Below are 22,920 nucleotides of genomic sequence, written 5' to 3'. Positions count from 1 at the left end.
CAAGGGCAGCATTCCTGCAGGAACGTGGCTGGGAAAGGATGTGACCTGTTGTCCTGGGTTGACTACATGATGCTTTTATCCCCAATTGTCTTGTTCTGTTGATGCTGAATAATAAGTTTTGCACCTTTAAGCCTTGTTCCAGAGAGTGAAGGGGGGAGAGAAGAAGCAGCAGTTTGTTTTCAGGCATTGCACTCATTCCTCCACATTCCTGCTCCTGGACTGTGTTGTCTGCGGATGGACAGACAGCAGGACAGAGCTCTCCTTTGTTTTAGTTAGTTTTAGCTAGCTAAAGCAAAGTTCCCTAAACTGTAGGAGTTTTTTTCCCTTTTCTTTAGACCTATTTAAACCTTCTCTAAACTAAACACCCAAAAGAGCACCAGCAACTCACACCTGTAGCCCACCGGGCCGGGCCTGAGCCACAATGCTTCCAGCACCAAAAAGACTGATAAGAAACTGAGTAAGCTGAGCTGCAACCCAGAAAAGAAACTTTCTGAGTTTGTCATCTCTTTCAGAGCAATAAAAAAATTTATTGTTTAATAAACAAGGTTTTTTTCCCACTTTCCTAAAAAAAAAAATAATTCTCCTAGACCAGTTAAGGAAAGAAACCAATTAAATCTATTTTCCTGTGAAAAATACCAATCACTTATTTTTAAAATTTTAAAAGTTTAATAGTTATAAAATGGTTATAAAAATAGTAATATAATAGAGTAATAAGAATTTGGACAATTTGGGTTAGGACAATATGAGACAATAGAGACAAAAGAGTTACAGATGTCTGGGTACCTTTTTATGGGCAGCACAAGCCCGAAAAAGGACACACATTAACAAAGGATTAACCCTTAAAAGCAACAGCCTGTTGCATATTCATACACCTCTTACATGATGCTTAAATTCCATTCAAACACAGGATTCTGTCTGGTCATCTCAACTTCTTCCTCTGAATCCTGACAGCGCCTTTGAGGTGGGAAGAAGTTCGTTTCTTCTGATAAGAGGGCAAGAAATTCTTTTTCTCTGAAAGATTTAGGTGTCCTGTGGCTGCTATTTCGCTGCGAGTCCTTTCTTTAAATTAAAGTATCCTACATAGCATAGTTTCTATTTTAACATTTTTTATAACCTGTATTTAACACACTGCTTAAGAGAATTAATACTTTCTAACGTTATTTTCTAACTCAACACACATAATATTCATTTTAATATTTGTGAAAAGCCAATCATAAAATACACGCATTTTCACATTTCCTAAAAAAAATCCTTTAAAAAGTTCTCTCCAAAATTTACCCAGAACCAAAACAAATACACCTGGGGCTGGGGGTGAGTGCAGCTGGACTGGAGCCCTCGGAGAGCTCCAGAGAGAAAAGGAATCGCCGCTGTCTCGTAGGCACAGCCAGGAGGAAAACAGGACGCTGCTTTTTGTTCTGGGAGCAGCGTTTGCTCTCCGCACACCGAAGCCAAGCCCTGGACGCGGTCCCGCTGCCCGGGACGTGCGGTGGGCAGCGGGGAAAGGTCGGGCAGCCCTGAGGGCACGGCCAGCAGGGGACATAAAGCGCTCCGCTCCCAGAACGCGACCTTCACCCCCGGCGGCTCGCTCGGCCTGTGCCCCACAGAGCCCACGCTTATCGCCGCAGCCTCGGGCCCGCCGGGGAGCGACCGGGGAAGGGAGGGAGGGACGGGGGTGGAAGGGAGGGAGGGAGGCGGGGAGGAGGCCGGCGCTGGCCGCGGGCAGCGGGGCGGCTCCCGATAAAGGGGCGCCGTGAGGGTGGGCCGCGGTGCCGTAGCCATGGCCTGGGGGTGCGCGCTGTGCTTGGCGCTGGCCGGAGGGGCCCTCCTGGCGCTGCTGGTGCAGCTGGTGCGATGGCTGAGGGCCGACGGGGACCTCACGCTGCTCTGGGCCGAGAGGTGGGGGAAGAAGCCAGGTAATGTCACCTACCAGGGCACCGTGAGGGGAGCGGTGGCGCGCTCGGTAAAGGGGGTGGCGGGGAGCACAGCGGTGCTGGTGGCATCGGCTGTCCCGTGGCGTGTCCATAAACATAAACATGCCATAAACATACCCCAAAAGTGTACTTTACCTGCCCTTTACCTGGGTAAAATGAGGCAGAGTAGAAGTTTTCTAAGGTAGAAATCCATTTTACTTTAGGTAGAATGTATATCTTTGAGTTAAATATGTAGCTTGCTGTGTGGTCTGGCTGCAAAAAGCAGCTCAGAGAAGCTGCTTCAGTGAAAGACAGAGATAAGGAAGGGCGAGATAGACACAGAAACTGCTGTGAGAGCCCGTCAACCTGACCTAAGAATTCTTTCTGATAAAGAAAAACTAGCCACAAATATCACGCAAAATTCGTAAAAATAAATATGTATGAACCTATTGTGAAAATTGTATGCATATTTGTATTTGAGAAGAAGATAAAAAAGGACCTGAAGCTCCCAGAAGTACGCATGTCATTCTAAAGAAACGATTCCCACATGCGTCCAGCGCTGTAATAAATAAATTCCCACGTGTCCAGCTTTGCAACTTTCACCAAAGTTGTAGAGTTTTGTTTATTTCCGCACAACAAAGGTGCGTGGTGCCCCTCGTGCCGGCAAAGCAGCTCCCAAAAAGTCACTTTGGGAGCTCCCGTGGGTCCGGGCCAAGGGCTGGTTCTTTTGGGCCAGAACTGGTTTTTTTTGTGCAGCTTCTGGTTCTTTTGGGCCAGAACTGTTTGTTTTGTGCAGTTTCTGGGCAGGTTCCCGGTCCTGGCAGGGCCCCACGGGGCAGCTGAGCACAGGGACAGTGCGGGAGGAAGGCTCGGGAAGGGACGGGGATGCCTGGATCCTGTGGCCGGGACGAGTGGCTTTGGAGCCTGTTCAGCTGCTGCTCCAGCCTGTTCTGCGATCTCCAAGCTGATACTGCATTCACAGGGCTGTCGGCAGTGAAGCAAACATGAGTATTGTTAAAGCTGGGGCTGACAGGGTTTCCTGTTCCGTGCATTGTGCTCTGATCGGCTCCAGGGAGCAGCCCCCAGGAGATGCTGATGGGGACAGTCCCTGCATCTCTGAAAGGTGCTGCCATGGTCACCTGGGGGACAAAAGTTCAATGAAATGCTGTCAGATAGACACTTCCAGTTCTTGCTCCTGTTGAACTTTCTATTCTGACTGTGATTCTCCCTATTTCTGGACCTAGAAACCTAGATATCAAACACCTAGAAATCATAGGTTTCGTATGCTTAATAGAGGCTTTTGGTCAGAAAAGGCACAAATTTGTGAATATCCCCCCTTAGTTTAGCCTGCTGGAGTGATTTGTGGCTGCTGTGGACTGCTGGTTATGGGTACTTTAGGTAGAAGTGGAGACTGGGGACAGAAGGTGGGATGAGAGGCACTGTAAGAGATCCCATGTGGGAATTGAAATTGAATATCCCATGTGGGAATTGAAATTGAATATCCCGTGTGGGAATTGAAATGGGCTGTAGGGTTTAGATAGGGAGAAGGAACTACATGGAATGAAGGTGGACCAGGAGTGGTGGGGTGAAGGTTTGAGCTTGGGACCGTGATTCCTTAGGGGATGGTGCTGCAGGTGAAGTTTGGTGTGAGGAACAGCTGGAGAGAAGAGTAGGACAAACTTGAGACATCCTTGTCTCCTGCTCTCAGCAGAAGTTTCCTACAAGTGTGCATCCTTTTCTGTTCTCCATTAGATGGACTAGCACAAGTAATACAGCTCTAGAAAATACTGCATTTAAACCAGTGTGAGCAATCTCTCATAGCTGTTTAGGTACTCAGTCAAAGTTTTTATCAACTCCATCAGAACATTCCCTTACTGTAAGAAAACTGCAAAAAAATCTCAGTGTGTGGACTTTGTAAAGAGCATGGAAAGAATCAGGGCAGAGAAGTGAGATAAATCTTGACTAATACAAGCAGAATTGAAGTTTTGTCCTCAGGGACCTATGTGCAATGTGCATCAAGATGTAGGAGCTCTCTTGGGCATACAAAGTGTTATTTGAATGTAGCCTTCAGAATTATTGAAGGCCTGGAAACCCTTTAAGTAGTCTAAAAATTCACATGCAAAGACCAGTGTAGTGTAACTTTATGATGGGGTTGTTTAGACATGTAATACAAAAAAGAATCAGGCAAAAAATCATCAACATTATAGGTCAGCTGTGTTTTGGCCACCTCCTCTTCCCCCCCAGCCTCTGTGCTTGCTATTAAGTAAAATATTTAACTGAAATGGTACAATTTAACAAACCAGGCAGGAAAACAGAAGAGACAAACACAGGAAAGATGTTTCATTAAATAACTTCTCCCCATATTGTGCATGTAATTTAGGATGCCTAGATAAATAATGAGCGGACCCCTTAATTTTTAATTAAATGTGTTGTTGGAACCATCACTCTTGCAGTCATTATTTTGTGTTATCACTCCAATAATATTATTATGGGTGTTGAAGTTTTTGGAGATGAAGATATTTAGAAGAAGGTGGACTGATCTGTGTTTCTTGTGCCATAAACTATAATTACAAAGAAATGCCTTAATATAGGTAAGACTTGTTCCAATCCAGTGAGTCAATTCTATAGGGAAATTTGACTTTTGGATGTATTCATTGGCAGGTGCTGGATTGCTTCCCATCCTCTGAATATGTGTGTGGTCAGGACAGAAGGATTTTTGGGTGCTGGATGCCTTTCCTTCTGTGTTGTGCTTTTCTGGGTGCACAGAAGTCACCCTAAACCCAGTGCTTTTCACAGGCAGCTTGATATTATCAAGCTAAGGGGGAACCTTCCATGTATGAATGCCCTGCTCTTAAATTTAGGAGTAATGGTGTGATTCTTTAGGGCTCTGAGCTATGAAATGTTGGAAAAAACTCTTAAGCAGAATCACAAAGCAACTTTTTGGGTTACTTGCAGTGCTGGTCAGTTCAGCCTCTCATTTGTTATGCCTTGTAGCACAGTAGTTAATGGTTAGGAATGGTATAATCTGCTTTTATTTTTTAATTTTTGCATGGTTAATTTTTAAACTTATTTCCAGCAACAACAGGACATTTATTCTGGAGCAAAGTTGATGGTTTGGTGCTTGTTCTGCACCACCAGCATTTGAGGTTTCCCATTGTGTTAACTCTCAGCAGCTCTGGGGAGTTGGTGGGAAAACTCTCCTTATCTCAGTTACTTATTCTGTTCACAGAACAAGATCCTGAATAACTGCTGAGAAGCTGCCCAAGACAGGTTGGGAACAGGGAAACTCAGTGGTAGGAGGAGGAAGCCCATTTGTTTTCAGTAGCAAGAGGAGTGAGTGTGGTAAGCAGGGCTGAAATGACGTTCATGTGTTGTTTTGAAGTTACATTTATGTTGTTTTGTTTGTGTAGTGTTTGTCTGCCTGGGTTTTCAGAAAAAAAATGTTGTAGGAGAGGCAAACTCACAAGTTTGTGTTTAATTCAATAAATTGGGAATGTGTTGGAATAAAACTGTAGGGAAAGGGTGTGAATAAGCTTTACAGACAGCAGCCATTTGTTCTAATGATGAACACAGTGAATATTTCTGCAACTTCAACAGAATCTCTTTCCACATCCCCAGTTCATAACCTTGGAATACATCTCTCCCTTGGGAAGTGACTCCTGTTGCTGTTGTTAGTGTTTTTAGAAACAAGAAACTCCAAACAAGCCCAAGCCACAAAAGCCTGGGTTTAGGAGGGATTTTTTTTGGCTGAAATGCAGTCAGCTTAAGAAAAGACAAATAATACTTACTGCCAGCCCCACAAAGTCAAGCTGAGCTCTGACAGTCAGTCTTGAGTGCTCACTGCTTTTGTCTGAAGGGTGAAGGGTTTTGGTGCTGGTCTCTGTAGGATTTGTGCCATTAGGACCCCAAAAGTAGAAATTTGAAACACAGTGTGGTGTAGAGAGAACCAGGAGCTGATTGCTGGTGAGAGCAGGAAGTAAAAGCAGTCTCAGCCACAGTGGAAAAAGAATATTTTTTTCTAAATTAAATTAGTGGTTAAATTTCAGTGAGCTGAAAAAAGCTACTCTGAGCCTTTTCAGACTGGAACTGCCTTTAAGTCTCAGGAACTGCATTTGGCTCTGATATTTGAATTATGCCTTGAAGTCTTCCTTGGTTGGCTAGATGTTGGAATGCACAAACTTGAGGAACAGAGGGAAGAGCTCCTGTCAGCAGAGCTCTGAGTGAGTCAGATTTTCCCCAAGACTGATATTCACTGTGGCTGGTCTTGAGGAACACAGACACGTGTCAGGCAATGATTCCTTCTGGAAGGTGCTCTGACATTTGTGATCTTTCATCCCTAAATCATGTTCTGGAATTAACGGAGTGGTTTTTCAGCCATCTGTGGAATTGGATGATTTTGGATATATGCCTGGAAAGCAAAGGCTTTTCCCAGTGCCCAGGTGTACCATGGATGGTTGTGGACAAGTGGGAACAGGCATTATCAGCAGAGCTGTAAACAGAGCAGGACGCTCTTAATTTTACTGCAGGTTAAAAAAGCGTGTCAGGGCAGGAGCTGGGGAATCCACGTGTGAATTGACACCTTGGGAACTCTGTGTATGTGCCCTGGCCAGTGCAGGAGCTAACCTGCATCAGATCCTAAACAAAGAGGATAGAAACCCATTTTTTGTGATTAGCTGTCCTTCTGTTCAGAGAATTTTACTCAGTCAGCAATTACCCTGGAACATTTTTTGGGATGAAACATTATTTGGAAAGACTTGCTTAGGCTTTTGTTTGTATTTGCAGTACAGTAACTGTTTCCTGTCAGTTCCAAGAATTTTCTCTCCCCTTTTCCTCTGAAACTGTTTTTGATGAGGTTAGTGGACCTGTTATGTGTGGATGGGCTGCAGAAATGCAATCAGATTCCTTCCCTCAGGTAAATAACCATGTTTATTCAGATCAGCCTTGGAACAAAGTTCAAATGGCAACAGAACAACTATGAACAATTTCACAACTGCATGTGACTAGAAGAAGTCAGGATTTTGTAATACCATCCAAAATGAGCATATTTCTTAAAAACAGCACCAGATTCCACCCCTGCAGTGAGTTAGCTGCTTATCCTGGCATTGGCAATGTGTGAACTGCTGTCTTGGTTCTTTTGCTAGAACATGAGCTGCGTGGCAAGGTTGTCTGGGTGACAGGAGCCTCGAGTGGCATCGGAGAAGAGCTGTCCTACCAGCTGGCAAAGCTGGGAGCCTTGCTTGCCATCTCTGCCAGGAGGGAGGATGAGCTGCAGAGAGTGAAAAAGAAATGCCTTCGTAAGTACAACCTGGCACTCCATGCCAGCAGTTCCACCCTGGCTGGGCTGGAATTGCCACAGGAGCACTAACCCACATATCACCAGAATAAATTTAATGAGGAAAGTCACCTTTCTACAGAGCTGGTACCTTCTTTTTGTAGCATGAGAAGCCTTTGTACAGATATGCATTTCAACTTCCTACATAAGCCACTGTTACCTAAAAATCTCATTATCAGTTGCAAGTGCTCTTGTTCATGTTCACAGGGGTCTCAGGTTGAGGGAAGAGACAAGGATCTGACTCCATGTTTCTGAAGGCTTGATTTATTATTTTATGATATATATTACATTAAAACTATACTAAAAGAATAGCAGAAAGGATTTCCTCAGAAGGCTAGCTAAGAATAGAATAGCAAAGAATGATAACAAAGGCTTGTGTCTCACACTCTGTCCAAACCAGCTCACTGTGATTGGCCATTAATTACAAACATCCAACATGGGCCAATCACAGGTGCACCTGTTGCATTCCACAGCAGCAGATAATCATTGTTTACATTTTATTCTTGAGGCCTCTCAGCTTTTTGGAGGAAAAATCCCAAGGAAAGGATTTTTCATAAAAGATGTCTGTGACACTCTTGTAAGATACTAGATTAAGAAATGGAATAAATACTGTGGGGACTGGAGGAAACAATCCCAGAGGTATCATCCTGTAAAGAACCAAACCAGCTAGCTGCTTGCAGCTAAGAAATACTTTCTTCAGGTTTGTTCATGTTACAGGCAGAGAGAAAACTGACTTTACTCTTTGGAAAAGACTAATAAAAATGTTCAGAAAAAGTTGTTCTAAAAACGTGGAAGAAGGAGGATCTCCAGTAATCAAGAGAAAAAAAAATGTGGAGCAAAATTTTTAACTATTCCAGTTATCTTCCAGTTAGCTTTCATATGCCTGATGACTCAGTGGTCTGGCTTCACTCCTCCTGTTTCTCTTTTTCCCTCCTGTTTTCTGGCTTGGCAGCAGGAGGAATAGGCAGTTAATTCACACTGATAGATGGAGGGTTTGAACATGATTAACATTATGCATTTTTTCAGACTATTTATCCTCTATATCTCGGGATGAAGTATTTTATGTGGAATGTGTTATCACACCAAGAGTTCAGTCTTAGCAATGTTGACAGAATGTCCACAGTCTACTTGGAATGTGTGCTAGAGAATAATCAGATGTTTTTCTTGGATTAGCACCTAGACATGTCTAGAAAGCTGAAAGTTGCAGCAGCCTACTCAGAAAAGCTTTCAAGGAACTTTCAAAAATAAACTCCTTTTATCCTGGTTTATTTTCTGAAGGCTCCAAAAAGCAGTCACCTGAAGAGTCTGATATTTAAAAAGAGGCAGGGACATTGATGACAGTGTGGTGAAGTAGCAATTGTGACAAAATGCCAGTGCTGTGTGATGCAATGGTCAGCAGAAATCTGCAACACCGTTTGCGTCCGTGGCTGTTTGTTGTGATTGCAAAATTGATGACACGAGACAGGCTGGCAGCAGCTGCAATCCTGGATGGGCACTTTCAGGAAATACCTGTGGGATGTGCTAAGGAATATTCAGAAATATTATTTCAAGTCATGTGGGCCAAGAGTATTGATTTATCTGAGATGATTTCTGTTGCCCTGATTTTTTAAGTTTTTCTAAGCCTTCTGATGTTTACATTCTTGTAACGAACTTTCTCACACACTTTATGTAAATAACTTAATATTGTTTTGTTAAATAACTTTTTTTTTGTTAGATAACTTATTGTTTTGCATTCTTTTATGGAGGAGGAGAAATTTGATGGATTGTTGGTTTGTCCAGTGTCATTGGAGAGGTGGCACTGTCACCCTCCAATCCACTGTCACTTTTGGAAATCTATAAATGTTGGAGTCAGAAATTAAAAGTGCTCTTTTTACCTTTGAGAGCTGTGTGTGTGCATCTTGTTATTTTGTGTCCTATAGTGACAGATTTCTGCCTCTGCCAACTTCCACTGTCCCTCTGGATGTCTGAGCTGTGCCATGCACATCCTTGGAATTCTTATGTAGCCCTGTACTTGGCAAATGTTTGCTCATGAACTTTGCTTTAACTGAAGGTCTGATTTGTAGGAATATTGGAAACTCTTCAATGACACAGAAACATAACCAGGGCAGGAAGTGACAGGACAAGGGGGAGTGCCTTTAAACTGGCAGAAACCAGGTTTGGATTAGATATTTGGTAGAAATTTTTGCTTTTAAGGCTGGTGAGGCCCTGGGACAGGTTACCCAGAGTGGCTGTGGCTGTGCCATCCCTGGAAGCATCCAAGACCAGGCTGGATGAGTCTTTGAGCAGCCTGGTCTAGTGGAAGGTGTCCCTCCATGGCAGGAGTGACATTTAAGGTCCCTTCCAGCCTAAACTATTCTATGATAGTTCATGTTTTCTACAGCCAGCTTCTATGTCCTGTCATAGGTGTGAAAATCTGCCTTTTAATTAATGGAGCTTAATGAGGTTTGTCAAACTGTACTTTGAACTTGTTAAGGCGTCTCTGCATGGCAGTCCAGCCCTGCAGCAGGACTGCTCCTCTGAACTTGATGTTAAATCAAAATTTTATGAAAATATGTTTTTTTCCCATCATCTGGGTCATTAATGAAGATAGTCAGATATATTGATCATGGAGGGATGGCACAGCTGATCACAAAAAGCAATTGAGTTGGCCATGCTAAATCCGTGGTAGCTTTTCTCACACAACTTCTTGTCCTCCACTTCCTTGGAAATTGCTTTCAGGAGGAATTGCCATTTTGTCATTTTTCCAAAGACTGAGGTTAGGCTTTGTGACATTGGTTTTCTTGCTGTCCCTGGGGAGAAGAAAATTCCAAAAAGGAATGAATCAAAAAGGTCAGCTCTTGTAAATCACAGATGCATATTTTGCCCTGCTTGTAGGTGCATTTTGTCCCTGATTTGTCTGACTCTGGTAGTGTTTCTTTCCCAGCCTCAGGAGTGTGGGAGACCTGAGAGGAGATCTTGCCAGAGAAGACTGGGGCAAAGGCGGCCTTGAGTACCTCAGGTTTTTCTGTGCATTTCAGCATTTCTTCCTCACCATCCCTGTCCAGCAGTGAGCTCACCCTGTCTTTGGCCTCCCTTTTGTTGCTGCTGCACCTGAGAAGCCTTTGCTGCCTTTCCAGTGGAATTTTCACTTTCAGCTCCACCTGGGTGCTGATCTCCCTGATTCCATCTCTGCATGCTTGCCCATGTGCTTCCTGGGTGGCCTGTGCCTGCTTCCACCTGCATGTTTTCTCCTGGCAGCTGAGTGCAGGACTGTCCTGTGAGGTTTGAATGGGGTGGATGAAGCCTGAGCAGCAATGTGCAACACCAGTGTGAGTTTGGCTGATTTATGGGGCATAACTGGGGCTCATGTGCTGCAACACGCCTGCTGAACACTGCAGCAACTGAGCTGTGTCAGAAACAAGCACATAGATCTTGTTCAAAGTTTAGTGACACCACCCTGTGGTACAGGTTTGTGCATTCTACACTGCTTAAAAGCTGAGGGAGAGAGAGAGGGAGAGGTAATCCCTGTTGAGTCATGCATATGCCAATTCACCACTTCACTGCACTTGGGCAGGAGGGAGAGAAAACTTGTGTAACTCAGCTCCTGCAAGAGGCTTCTCTATTTCCCCCAACCACTCTTTCTCTTTCTTTTCTCAGAAATGATGGAGGCTGTTTTCTCTCAAAAACCCTAAAAAGAAAAATAGGAGGGGATGTTTCTCTGTTTGGCAAAGGTCAAATATGATTTAATTATGGATAGGCCAAATGAGTGACAGGCAACCTATAAATTCAAGAATTATACAGTAATTGAGGTTGAAATGGACCCCAGGAGGTCACATTGATCAGCCTCTGCTGAGAGCTCAACCTCTGTTGAAGGGCATTTATGCAAGGGAGGAAGAAAAGAAAGAAGAGGAAATGCAGAAGAGCTGGAAAATACTACTCTGAGCTGTGGTGTTTATCATGTTATGAGAAACTGCTACCTGGGATTACCATGTATTGAAAAGAGTTGTTAGTCTGAAATCCAAGCAATGAGCTTCAAACTAAGGTCTCCCACTTGGGACCAAGTGTTTTTTCTGGATATCATAATTGTTCCCTTAAAAATCTCACTTTGGTAGTGGAGTAGACAAAAGGGGCAGTGGGATATTAGGGTTTGTAGGTAAAAGCAGTGAGGAACTCCATTCTGGCAGTGCAGAAATTGGGACATCTGTGTGTCTTCTGCACCAGGCACAAGGCTGGTCATCAGCCAAAAAATAATAATAAAAAAATAATAATAATAAAAAATAATAATAAAAAAATGGGATAGTGAATGGGAGAAGGGGTTCAGAAAAGAGTAACAGGAGTGTTTGGTTTTTGTAAAAGCTGTCTGAGGAGTCCCTGAAGTGAGGACCCCTCACCCTAGACAAGAACCAAGGAAGCTGCTGGAGATGCACAGTTTGAATGTGGAAATCCTGTACAAGGTTTCTGGTTTAAAGTTTCCTGATGTCAGATGTTTCTTACATCTTATAAAAGAGCACTTCCTTCCTTACCAGCAGCCTGTGCCTCTTGCTCTGCTCTTTCCTTTCTTCCCTGTGTAGCTTTCATGGCTGGGCTGGCCCTGGGGTCTTGTTAACCCATGGCAGAAACATCCACACCCCAACAGGTACCAGCTGTGCAAACCAGCACAGGCAGAGGTGTGCCCCTGAGAGGGCAGCCTAAACTACATTTTACTGCTGCATTTCTGGAAGAAATGGAGGAGAAAATGCACATGGAGCAGCTGGAGGGAGCAATAAATGGAAACACTGCTAGCATGAAACCAGACAGTTTGGTTTATTATTTATTTATTTAACCAGTGGGTTAAATACTAATGACCTTTGAACAGAGGCAACTCGTGGGTTTAAGTAACCTCTTTATTTCTATATCACTGTTAAGACAAAGTTCAACTTGCTCTATATTTGCAAGCAGTAGTAATTAAAAACTCAAAGCCTGGGGCTCTCTGGAGGGGGGAGCAACCACACCTAGATGTGGCTAGGAAACCATTCAGGGAAAAAATAGCACTGACAAACTGATAGAAATCATGTAAAAATTCTTGTTAGATGTAGTTTTCAAAAAGCTTGAAATGGTGAAGATTTTGTTTTTGTGAGTCATCTGCCCCAAAACCCCAGGGTAACAAATCACTGCTCAAGAAATGCCTTCTATGGAAAAGGTCAGTTGTTCTGAAGAGACAGTGGGGGGAAAACGTGACAAAAAGGCTGGAATTTGATGGCAGCTGACTTTTATTTCAGGGCATGGATATGTTAAAAGCTGTCAGTTAAACAAAAGCCTTTTATCTCCTCCCAAAAAATCCCCAAAATTCAGCTTCTATAGACTTTGCCTCATAGCTGCTCAGGTATGTATGTTGTGTTTTGGGTGTGAATTGTACAAGTCCTGTTGTCAGGAATAAACATGCTTGACCTGTTGACATCCAAGCAAAGTGTCAGGGCTCCCAATGTGATTCTGAATCTCTCAGTGAAAAGTTTCAGCTGGATTTTACTCCTAACTACTGCAATCTGTTTGGAGAAGTGAAACTTCTGTATTGTGCTGCAAAGCCTGTTTATAAAGTCAGGCTTTTCACATACAAAAACATAGTGAGAAACACACTTGGTAGGAACAGATTAAAAATAGATTCTGTGTGGGGTCAAAATGAAAACAAAGCAAGCATTTTATTTCTAACTTGATGTTATGGTTTCTTGATGTTGTCTTTGTGAAAATGTGGTGTTTAAAAGCATGTTATGTTTCCCACAGTTCTGACTTTGGGAATCTCATCAGCTCCCATTGCCTTATGGTTGTTTTTTAGAGATTAGCAGCCTGAGTGACAATGATATCCTCGTTCTGCGTCTCGACCTGACTGACAGATCCTCTCATGAGGCTGCAACCAACAGTGTGCTCAAGCACTTTGGCAAGGTAAGGTGTGCTTCTGGGGTTAAACTTTTATTTCTTTGTCTCCTAGACCTGCATTTATGCTCATATTTCACTTTTATTTTACTGTATGATAAATTCAGAAGTGTCTACACCTTCCTTCAGCTTCAATATTAAACTTACCAAAACGTACCTGCATTTTTATCCCTTCTGTTGCTTGCTTCTGGTTTTCATCAACAAACAAATAATCACTGCTCCTTCCCAAGGGCTAAACTGAACTGAATTGCCTGAGGAAGCACAAGTATTAAAGGGAAATTGTGTTTGTATTAATTTATCTTCCTGTCTCTCTGAAGATTGATGTTCTGGTGAACAATGGTGGGCGCTCGCAGCGCTCCTTGTTCGTGGACACCAACCTGGATGTCTACAATGCCATCATTGAGCTCAACTACCTGGGCACCATCTCCCTGACAAAGTATGTCCTGAACCACATGATCCAGAGGAAGAAGGGGAAGATTGTCACTGTCAGCAGTGTGATGGGCATCATGGGAGCCCCTCTTGCCACTGGCTACTGTGCCAGCAAGCACGCCCTGCAGGTGAGTTACAGGCTGGAAGTTAATCAAGTTAATTAAGAGGATCAGTGCCACTGCTGCAGCACAGGGCTTGGTTCTGTGCAGAAAACACAAGTCTCACCTGAAATTTCACACAGCATATGCAACATGCTCAGGTATTGGAAGTCCTTTAGAATTAATTTGCTCTGAAATGTGAAATAGTTCCCACTGTAGATTTTTTTCCCTGCCTGGAATGGAAGTCCCAGCTTTGTTGGTTCTAACCACTACATGGTTAAATTGAAATATGAAACACAAAACCTCAGCCTCTGGCCTTCAGATGAGGGATTACCTCTATGAGAGCATTATTCTGATGCATATAGAGGCCTAAAGTTCTCAATTCTTTTAGGGAGAGTCACTGGTGAGAGTTTTACAACTTGAGGAGGTTTTTAGGACAGGGAAATGAGAACAGTGAGTGGTAAGGCAGACTGCTCAGAGAAGTGAGAGCTCCTGATCCATCTGGGAGCAGCTGAAGACTCTTCCCAAGAGTTGTGTCTTTCTGTGATGTGAAGAACTGCAGCTCCCAGTGCCATAGGAAGTTACCTTCTGCCTGACACTTAGCACTCAACACTGCCTGGAAAAAGCTTTTGAAAGCAGTGTCACTGGGGTAGAAAAACAGAAAAGAGGAGTTCAGAAAAGTTTCTGCCTGTATCATTGAGGAATCTCTTGCTTAACTAGTAAATTTGTTTGGGTGTATTTGTCTTTCACCACTGTTTGGCCTCCTGCTAATGTACATTTTGAGGTCAGTAAAACAAACTTCAGCTGTGCTCAGTGGTGTTTTAAAAACTGGCATCTTCTTACTCCCTGCTGCATTTCAGCACGTGAACAGAACAAACAACTGCTTAAGCCAAGGGATCAATATCTTTTTGACAATTTGACCAGCAGCAACAAAAATGTAACAAGTGACTGACACTGCAAAGCCTCTTGAAAATATAAGATGTAGAATATGGTGACAGATCTCTGCTAAAAATTTTTTTTCAGTTAGTGATGGGGAGAGATTTGCTGCTTTTCACTGGAGTGGCAATGCTGGAATTGCCCATTACAGGCCAGCTTTTGGGTTAAGCCTGGTAGATTAAAATTAGAAGAATGCAATGAGCAGAAGCCTGACTTCCCTTCATGCTCCTTTATTTATTAAATGTTCTTTCAGTTGAATTATCTCTGGGTGTGGTGCAGCTGGGCTAAGCATGGCTAATTAATTGCAGAGCACAAGGAATTCACATGTTGCTTTAAAAATACTCAGGATTCTCAATCTCATGTTAAGATTGAGAGCACAGACAAAGCTTTAAAGGGATAGTTTACTAAAATTAATTAAAATAAGCTGACTGAACTGCTTCTATCTTTATTAACTTCTACCTCTGCTCAATAACTAGGCCAGACTCCAAACCTCCTTCCTTATTTCTTTCCCAGTAAGTCTAGAAAGACTAATTGCAGGTGTTGAAACAGGACTTGCAGTATTGGTTTGGGAAATACTCTGCCTGAGAGTCTTTGATCAGTCTGGAGTTACAGCTAGATGAGGGCAAAGGAATTTTGAAGCCCCCAAAAATAAGAAAAAACTTTTTTGAAAGAACACACTTCAGGGCAGTTCAGATAAAGGAATTCTGAAGGAGTGGCAGCCCTGTAACTCACTTCTGATGGTGACCAAAAAGAAAGAGAGACTGGAAGAAGGGAGGGGAAAAATAAGCCAAAGGAAAACTGGTGCTTTTCCTGTTCAGGTTTCCCAGCATGGATCCACCTGTCCTGTATTCCAAGATCTTCTTGAAGGTTGTGCTTTGGCCACCAGTTATTAAATATGTGAGCCCATCTGACATGGATTTGTCTGTTGTGGTTTTTGGCTTGTTTTGGTATTTTTTTTTAAATTCATGCCTTGAAGTCTGTCACAACTGACACACTTAATGCTGCAAACTTAATTACAGCTATTTTTGAAAAAGTCCTTCCTTTTACTTGGTTTGGTTTTGGTTTTTGGTTTTTTTTTTTTTTTCCTTGCTGGTTTTTTGTTTGTTTGTTTGTTTGTTTTTGTGGGTTTTTTTTTGTGTTGTTTTTTCTTGCTTTTTTTGGTTTTTTTCTTGTTTTTTTCTTTTTTTTCTTGTTGTTTTTTTTATGTTTCTTGTTGGTTTTTTTGTTGTTTGGGTGTTTTTGGGGGTTTAAAAAATTCCTTTAAATGGCAGTTGTAGGAGGAAGGAAGGAAGGAATTCTGCCTGGAATTAGAATCTGTCCTTGAAACAATCATGCTTTGATTCATGCCAACTGGAATTCTTCATAACAATGTTCTACTGATGAAATTACCCTTTATTTCAGTGCTGTAAGAGCATGAGTCAGGCCCACAGGAGTCTGCATGTGCCTGCTGCAGTTTCCCTCCTGGAGGGATGATGCTCATGGAGCTCATGAGCCATTCCCCCTGCTGTAATTCATCTGCTTGGTGGCATGGATCAGGAATGGAGGCCTTCAAAATGTTCCTTCATCAGGAACTTGTCTAAGCAGCACAGGGACTGGGCAGCTGCAGCTCCTCTCTCTGCTCACTGTCTGGTTTTTAGTGGAATTCCTTCAGTCTGGCCTTGGTGGAAACACTCAGGTTCTTCCTCTTGCACTGGAGCTCCTTTTCTGCTCCCAAACCTGGGTCTGTCCCTGTCTAAATTTCAATAAGAGGAAGCCCTTATTTTTTCTTGCTGAGGAATGTAAAGCTTCTCTTCTGGGGGGAAGCAGAGGAATTTCATACCAGCTATCTTTGAATATCAAGGATAAGTGCTGGGATTATAAAACATGTCCCCAGAGGGGACTGTGTGAGAGTCTGGTTTTCAGGAGCCCTTGGCAGTGTGCCTCAGCCAGGATTTAGGGTGGGTGAGTGTCCTGGCCCTCCTGTGCTGCTGGTGAAGGCTGTGCCACTTGTGTGGGGTAAAACCTTGGAGCTGCAGCACGAGGGAAGGATGAGGGACAGCTGCAGAGCAGGACCAGGAGCTCACTGGCATCTCTGGCTGCTTGCATTTCATGTTTACTGCTTGTTGGCTGCTATTTTTTTCATGTTCAAAGGAATCAGCTTGGCATTGCCAGTGCCCTGGAGCTGCCTGCTGCTGCTGTGTGCCCGTGTGACTGCTCAGGTGCCCAGCTTTAGGTACAGCTTGGATCCCAGGAGCCTCCCAGCACCTGAGCATGTGGAGGAGCTTTGTCAAAAGTGACTGAGCCATGCTCTGGCTTCCCTTCCATCACAGCATTCCCAGACAAATGCTCTTCCACCTCCTTGACTCCTGGAAGTGCATCTTGAGTGTGTTCCCTTCAGGCAAAATGGGAGCCAGTTCTGCTCCTCACCTCCAGTGGGCAGGGAGTGGTGGGCAGGTGGGGCTCTGTGTGCCTTTTTAGGTGTGATTTTGTGTATGTGCCTTTTTGGGTGTGATTTGGTGTGTGTGCCTTTTTGGGTGTGATTTGGTGTGTGTGCCTTTTTGGGTGTGATTTGGTGTGTGTGCCTTTTTGGGTGTGATTTTGTGTGTGTGCCTTTTTGGGTGTGATTTGGTGTGTGTGCCTTTTTGGTGTGATTTGGTGTGTGTGCCTTTTTGGGTGTGATTTGGTGTGTGTGCCTTTTTAGGTGTGATTTGGTGTGTGTGCCTTTTTGGGTGTGATTTGGTGTGTGTGCCTTTTTGGGTGTGATTTGGTGTGTGTGCCTTTTTGGGTGTGATTTGGTGTGTGTGCCTTTTTAGGTGTGATTTGGTGTATGTGCCTTTTTGGGTGTGATTTGGTGTATGTGCCTTTTTGGGTGTGATTTGGTGTATGTGCCTTTTTGGGTGTGATTTGGTGTGTGTGCCTTTTTAGGTGTGATTTTGTGTATGTGCCTTTTTAGGTGTGATTTTGTGTATGTGCCTTTTTGGGTGTGATTTGGTGTGTGTGCCTTTTTAGGTGTGATTTGGTGTGTGTGCCTTTTTTGGGTGTGATTTGGTGTTGTGCCTTTTTAGGTGTGATTTTGTGTATGTGCCTTTTTGGGTGTGATTTGGTGTGTGTGCCTTTTTAGGTGTGATTTGGTGTATGTGCCTTTTTAGGTGTGATTTTGTGTATGTGCCTTTTTGGGTGTGATTTGGTGTGTGTGCCTTTTTAGGTGTGATTTTGTGTATGTGCCTTTTTAGGTGTGATTTGGTGTATGTGCCTTTTTAGGTGTGATTTTGTGTATGTGCCTTTTTAGGTGTGATTTGGTGTATGTGCCTTTTTGGGTGTGATTTGGTGTGTGTGCCTTTTTAGGTGTGATTTGGTGTATGTGCCTTTTTGGGTGTGATTTGGTGTGTGTGCCTTTTTAGGTGTGATTTTATGCTCAGCTGGACTGAGTCTCCAGCAGTGCTGTCCAGTAACAGCACTGCACCACCTGGGGGTTTGGGGATTTTCTGGAACGCTCAGGGTCCCTCAGGGAAGGAAGGGGAAATGGAAGGGGAAAATGGAGGTTGGGATGTAGGATTAGCCTGGAGTGCTGGATAAAACACAGCCCTGCTTGTGCACATGAGGGTGGGGGAGCCAGGGGAGGGCCTGGAATTTTAAACCAAAACTGCTGAGTGTCCAGGAGCAGATTCCCATCTGTCCAGGAGCAGATTTCTGGGCACATCAGTTTCCATATTAGGATTTAATCCACTTGAGGCTTTGCTGACATGCTGTGAAGATCCAGCCCCAGATCTGGAGCCTGTGGGTACTCACAACTTCAAATTCCTGTTCAATGTTTTTAGGGAACTGAACTGTGAAGCTTCTATGGAATCCATAAATTGGAATTAGCCACCAGCCCTGGGAAACTGGAGCCCCTGCTGATGGTCAGATTGTGCTGCTCCTTGCTGGGCTTTGGTGGCTTGTCCCAGCTGCTGGTTCTGTGTCACCACAGGCCCAAATCTCACTGGGTTTAGCCTCTGTTGCAGCTCAGGGAAGAGCTCTGGGGCAGCCAGCCCTCCTCCCAAGCTGGATGGGAGCAAAGTGATAAAATTTTACTACAGTGGGAGAAGTTTATCAGCCTGTGCTCACTCTGTGTCTCTGCTGTGACACAGAATTATGTGTTGGAATAGATACAGGGGGCTCCTGGCAGCCAGGCCAAAGATAAGACATGATGGGGTGTTGGCTAAATCATCCTCCAGAGTGCTTGACCACAGCTTTGGTGCAATGCACCCCTCTGAATTTGCCATGTTTCCCATAATAGTTGCTGTCTAAATATGCATTGCTACAGAGATTCAGAAAACCTTGTATTCTCTTAGCTTAAAAGAAGTACTCACAATTTTTGTAATTTTGGTTTAACTTGGATACACTGGTAGCATATTCCTGAGCTGAAATAAGATTTGTATCTATGTGACTGCCAATTTCAAACTCTGTAGCAAATTCAGTGCTGCAAATTCACCCCTTGAAGTGTCAGGGTGCATTTTTGACTTTGCTATGTGAAAATTTTCATCCTTTTCTTACATAAGCCAGTGTCACTTACTTCATAGAAACTGTGTGAACTCTTTATTGTTACCCCAAACAGCAATTGACCTGCAAAAGGTGATTTCCATGATATTGCAATACTTAGGATTGGTGGCATTTCCAGTGCCAAACATTAGGGCTTGTCCTCAGTACAGGGACAGCAGAATCTGGCTGTAGTTTAGAGAAGTTACTGTGTATTTGGTGAGATGGGGATGGATTCCTCACTGGTTTTTAGATCAATGTCTGTAACTGCTGATAAAATGCTAAATTAGCCATTGAGTGTGAAAAGTCAAAGAAAATAGAAGGAATTGCTTGGAGTGGAATCTTGTTATCTTTACCGTATAAATTTGTATGAAAAATTGTCATCAGCTAAACCTTGCAGAAAACATGGGAAAGGAAGATTTAACTATATTTTTGTCTTCTAGGGATTCTTTAATTCTCTGAGGACTGAGCTGACTGACTACCCTGAGATAAGCATTATCCAAATCTGCCCAGGGCCTGTGCAGTCCCAGATCATCCAAAATGTCTTTACTGAGAATCTTGCAAAGGTAAGGGCTCAGTTCTGCTGTGACAAACCCAACTTCTGCTGTGGGGACAGTGATCCTTTGTGGGATAGCTTTGTCTGGTTTTGTCCTCCCTGCAAACACTAACCAAGAAATGCTCTGAGTGGTGCAGGACTGTGTATATCTTGTAATTCTTGGTGGTATCAACTGAAAATTGAGTTTGATAATTGCTATTCCTTCTCTCTTCCAACACAAACAACCCAAGTGTAGTAAAACGTGCTGCACAGCCCCTGTGCTGCAGTTTTGGGGGGAAAGCCAGGATTTTCTGGCCACAGCTCTGCTGGGGAGTGCTGTCCTTGCACAGGTGGGGTTTTGTTTGCCCTGGTCACGCTGTGCCCTGCTGGGTGACGCTGCTGCTGCTGGCACAGCCCTGGCTCAGCTGACACGAGCTGTGCATTCCTTTCCTGTTAGGGATTGTTCCAGGAGGAAAAGCAAAACCTTCCAACTGCACAATGGCTTTTAGTAAAGGCTGTCTGACAAAGCAGCTGGCAAAAATTGCTACTGTGATGCATCAGACTGTAATCTGCCCTAAATTCAATCGATTTGAAGCTGAGGATGACCCACCAGTGTGAGGGGGAGGGGATCTCTCATTTTTGAATCAAGTTCTGGAACGATTTTTGTGTTGCAAAACTTCTGACTTGCGTGAAAGAAAAAGTGTACTTTTTCAACAATGGTGAAAGTTGCAAAACACATTCCTCAGATTTCAGTGTGGCAGAAGCCCAGGGAGGAGGAGCAAATCTCGACCAGAACTGCTTCTGCCCTGTGAAACAGAAGGACAGATTGCTAGAGTGGCCTGTTATTGCTGAGTGAAATGTGCAGGAGTTCACAGGGCTGTGGTTTGTGTTCAGTAAATAATACAGTGACAAAACAGGCTGATGTCCCTGCTCCAAAGCAGCTGGCAGCTTCTCTCTAGGTTGGGATGGAGAGAACTGGCAGGAATATTTAGGTTTATGGGGAATGTGACCTCACCTACTCACTTGGGTACTTGAGTAACTTGTAGTGTAGTGTGGGCACAGCTTATAGTGTGGGCAGGCACAGCTGGGACCTGAGGAGTTCCCATTCCTCAGAGCTGCACATGGGGGAATTTGTTCAACAATCCCCATCAAGTGGAAGCCCTGCTGAAGCAGAATAGAGCTTGGAGATCCATTTTTTTAAGAACTTTGACCCATCAATAGAGGCATTAATTAAAAGGGTGCTTTATTTGAGCCAAAGGAAGGTGGAAAGTGTTCCCACACAGAAACCAGAGGATAGTGAGGGATGGGTTCCTCTGCCCCAGTCTCTGGGTGAGTTCTTGTGGGGAAACAAGGAGGAATATGCCTGTGGCATGGAGCGTGGCCCTTTCCCTCCCTGTCAGTGCCAGGGCTGCAGCTGTAACCCCTCCCTGCTCTGTGCCCCCCAGTCCATCGAGAACAGCGGGGACCAGTCCCACAAGATGCCCACGGATCGCTGTGCCCGGCTCACCCTGGTGAGCGTGGCCAACGACGTGAAGGAGGCGTGGATCAGCGACCACCCGTACCTGGCCGTGTGCTACCTGTGGCAGTACGCCCCCACCTGGGCCTGGTGGCTCATGAACAGGATGGGCAAGAGGAGGATCCAGAACTTCAAGAGTGGAATTGTGAGTGTGCACAGCGCCCCTCTGCCCCCTGCTTGCTTGTTGCACTCTGCTGTGGCAATGTTTGTTGGGATTGTGTTGCTCCTCAGTCACATTTAAGCCATAATGTGCAGGACAGGATCATTGCTTAAGAGTTTTGGATGGAAATTGTTGCGGTTATCCATGGTGTGTACATTTATTGACCCCATATGACATAAATTAAATGCATAGATGACAGTAAGAATAGGCTGTAGGCCCGCTGGAGGAGCTCTTCTGAGAGCAGGGAAAGTGTGACTGAGCCTGTGTCTCACCCAGGGAGCTTCGGGACACAGGGAGAGCTGAAGTGCAGCTCCACAAAAGCATCTCAAGTAAATAATAAAGTACAGGAAATGCAAAAGTAAGGGTGGCACATGCAGCTTAAAACTTTGTGCTTTCACCCTCTAACTGCCCATGGTCACAAGCTGTTTCAAAGGAAATCTTTCAGGCACTGTGTTGTTTTTAACACAGGGTGGGGAAATACTGATTTCATGTTCTCTCCCCCCAGGATGCTGATGCCTCTTACTCAAGGAAGAGGAAGTGAGGACGAGTGTGTAAGAAATCCTGCTGTACTTGGGCTAAGGCTGAGAAACCTTTCATACTGCATGACTGCAAACAACAGCTTTTTTTTTTTTTTTTGGTTTTGTTATGTCTCTGTCATCCTGTAACTCGACAGATCTACCGAGCTGATGACATACTTGACTAAATAAAAATCTTTCTAAACACACATGTTTCATGTCAAATTCCCACAGGCTGAGTTTTTAAGCTTACAAGGAATGAAACACACGAGAGGCTGAGCTGCTGCTCTCACACAGGCAAATACCTGGTGAGCAGCCTAAAATGACAGACCCCAGCATCCTGCTTCCCTCACTTTCATTCTGAATTCATGTTGATTAACAAAACCCTACAAGGAGAAGGGTGTGGTGTAGAGGGTAAAGGTGTCTTGTCTGTGCTTGGGATGTGTTCCTTGAGCAAAATGTGTGTTCAGGGCTGAATCCTTTCATTTCTGACACATCAGGACTTACCCTCTGCCCCTTTCTCAGCTCTGCTGCCCTTACACTGCCCTGTGTGTGATCAACATCACAATCTAGAGCCAGGAGGTGTTGGAAGAACTAAATAAAGCTCTGCACACCCCTGGTTAGAAAACAGGGTCACAAGGGATAACAATGGGTCCTGCTGAGAGCAGGATGCCATCAGTAATCCCAGCAGCAGCCTGTGAGCACAGAGCTGAAGGTGCTCCAATTCCTGAATTCCAGATAAATCAAAGAAATGCTCCAAACAAACAAACCAGCTGAACAGGGGCACTCAGCTGCACAGATTTGAGACAGAACAAAAGCTTTATCTCCTGGTTCTGCCAAAAGCAGGATGCAGACAGGTTTAGGGTGAGGGTGCTGTGCCAGGGGCTCTGTGAGCAGTGACCGGGGCTGTGGGACACTGCTGTGACAGCAGGGGACAGGATGTGGCAGGGCAGCACAGCCCAGCTCCACATTGCTGTGCTCCAGCAGGAACTCTGCCCGCTGCTAATTGTGCTGCTCCATCTGGTGCCAGTCAGGATCTCTGCTGGAACACTGGGCCCAGTGAGCAGCAGCTCTCCTCAAGGCTGGGGACCAGATGGACAGAGCCCAGA

At 44.3% G+C, this 22,920-nt stretch overlaps 1 protein-coding gene across 1 annotated transcript; it reads left to right on the top strand.

Annotated features, from left to right (window-relative positions):
- The first annotated feature begins 1,726 nt into the window (after positions 1–1,726).
- On the top strand, positions 1,727–22,018 carry DHRS7 (dehydrogenase/reductase 7). The gene is made up of 7 exons (XM_064715323.1): positions 1,727–1,913; positions 7,052–7,204; positions 13,031–13,137; positions 13,446–13,685; positions 19,529–19,651; positions 21,066–21,281; positions 21,802–22,018. Exons 1-7 carry the CDS (start codon positions 1,778–1,780, stop codon positions 21,835–21,837), a joined length of 1,011 nt encoding a protein of 336 aa, XP_064571393.1. The 5' UTR covers positions 1,727–1,777; the 3' UTR covers positions 21,838–22,018.
- The last annotated feature ends 902 nt before the right edge of the window (positions 22,019–22,920 follow it).

Source organism: Zonotrichia leucophrys, chromosome 5 (genome assembly GCF_028769735.1).
Source record: "Zonotrichia leucophrys gambelii isolate GWCS_2022_RI chromosome 5, RI_Zleu_2.0, whole genome shotgun sequence".
Lineage (NCBI taxonomy): Eukaryota > Metazoa > Chordata > Aves > Passeriformes > Passerellidae > Zonotrichia > Zonotrichia leucophrys.
This window is presented reverse-complemented; position numbering and strand designations above follow the sequence as displayed.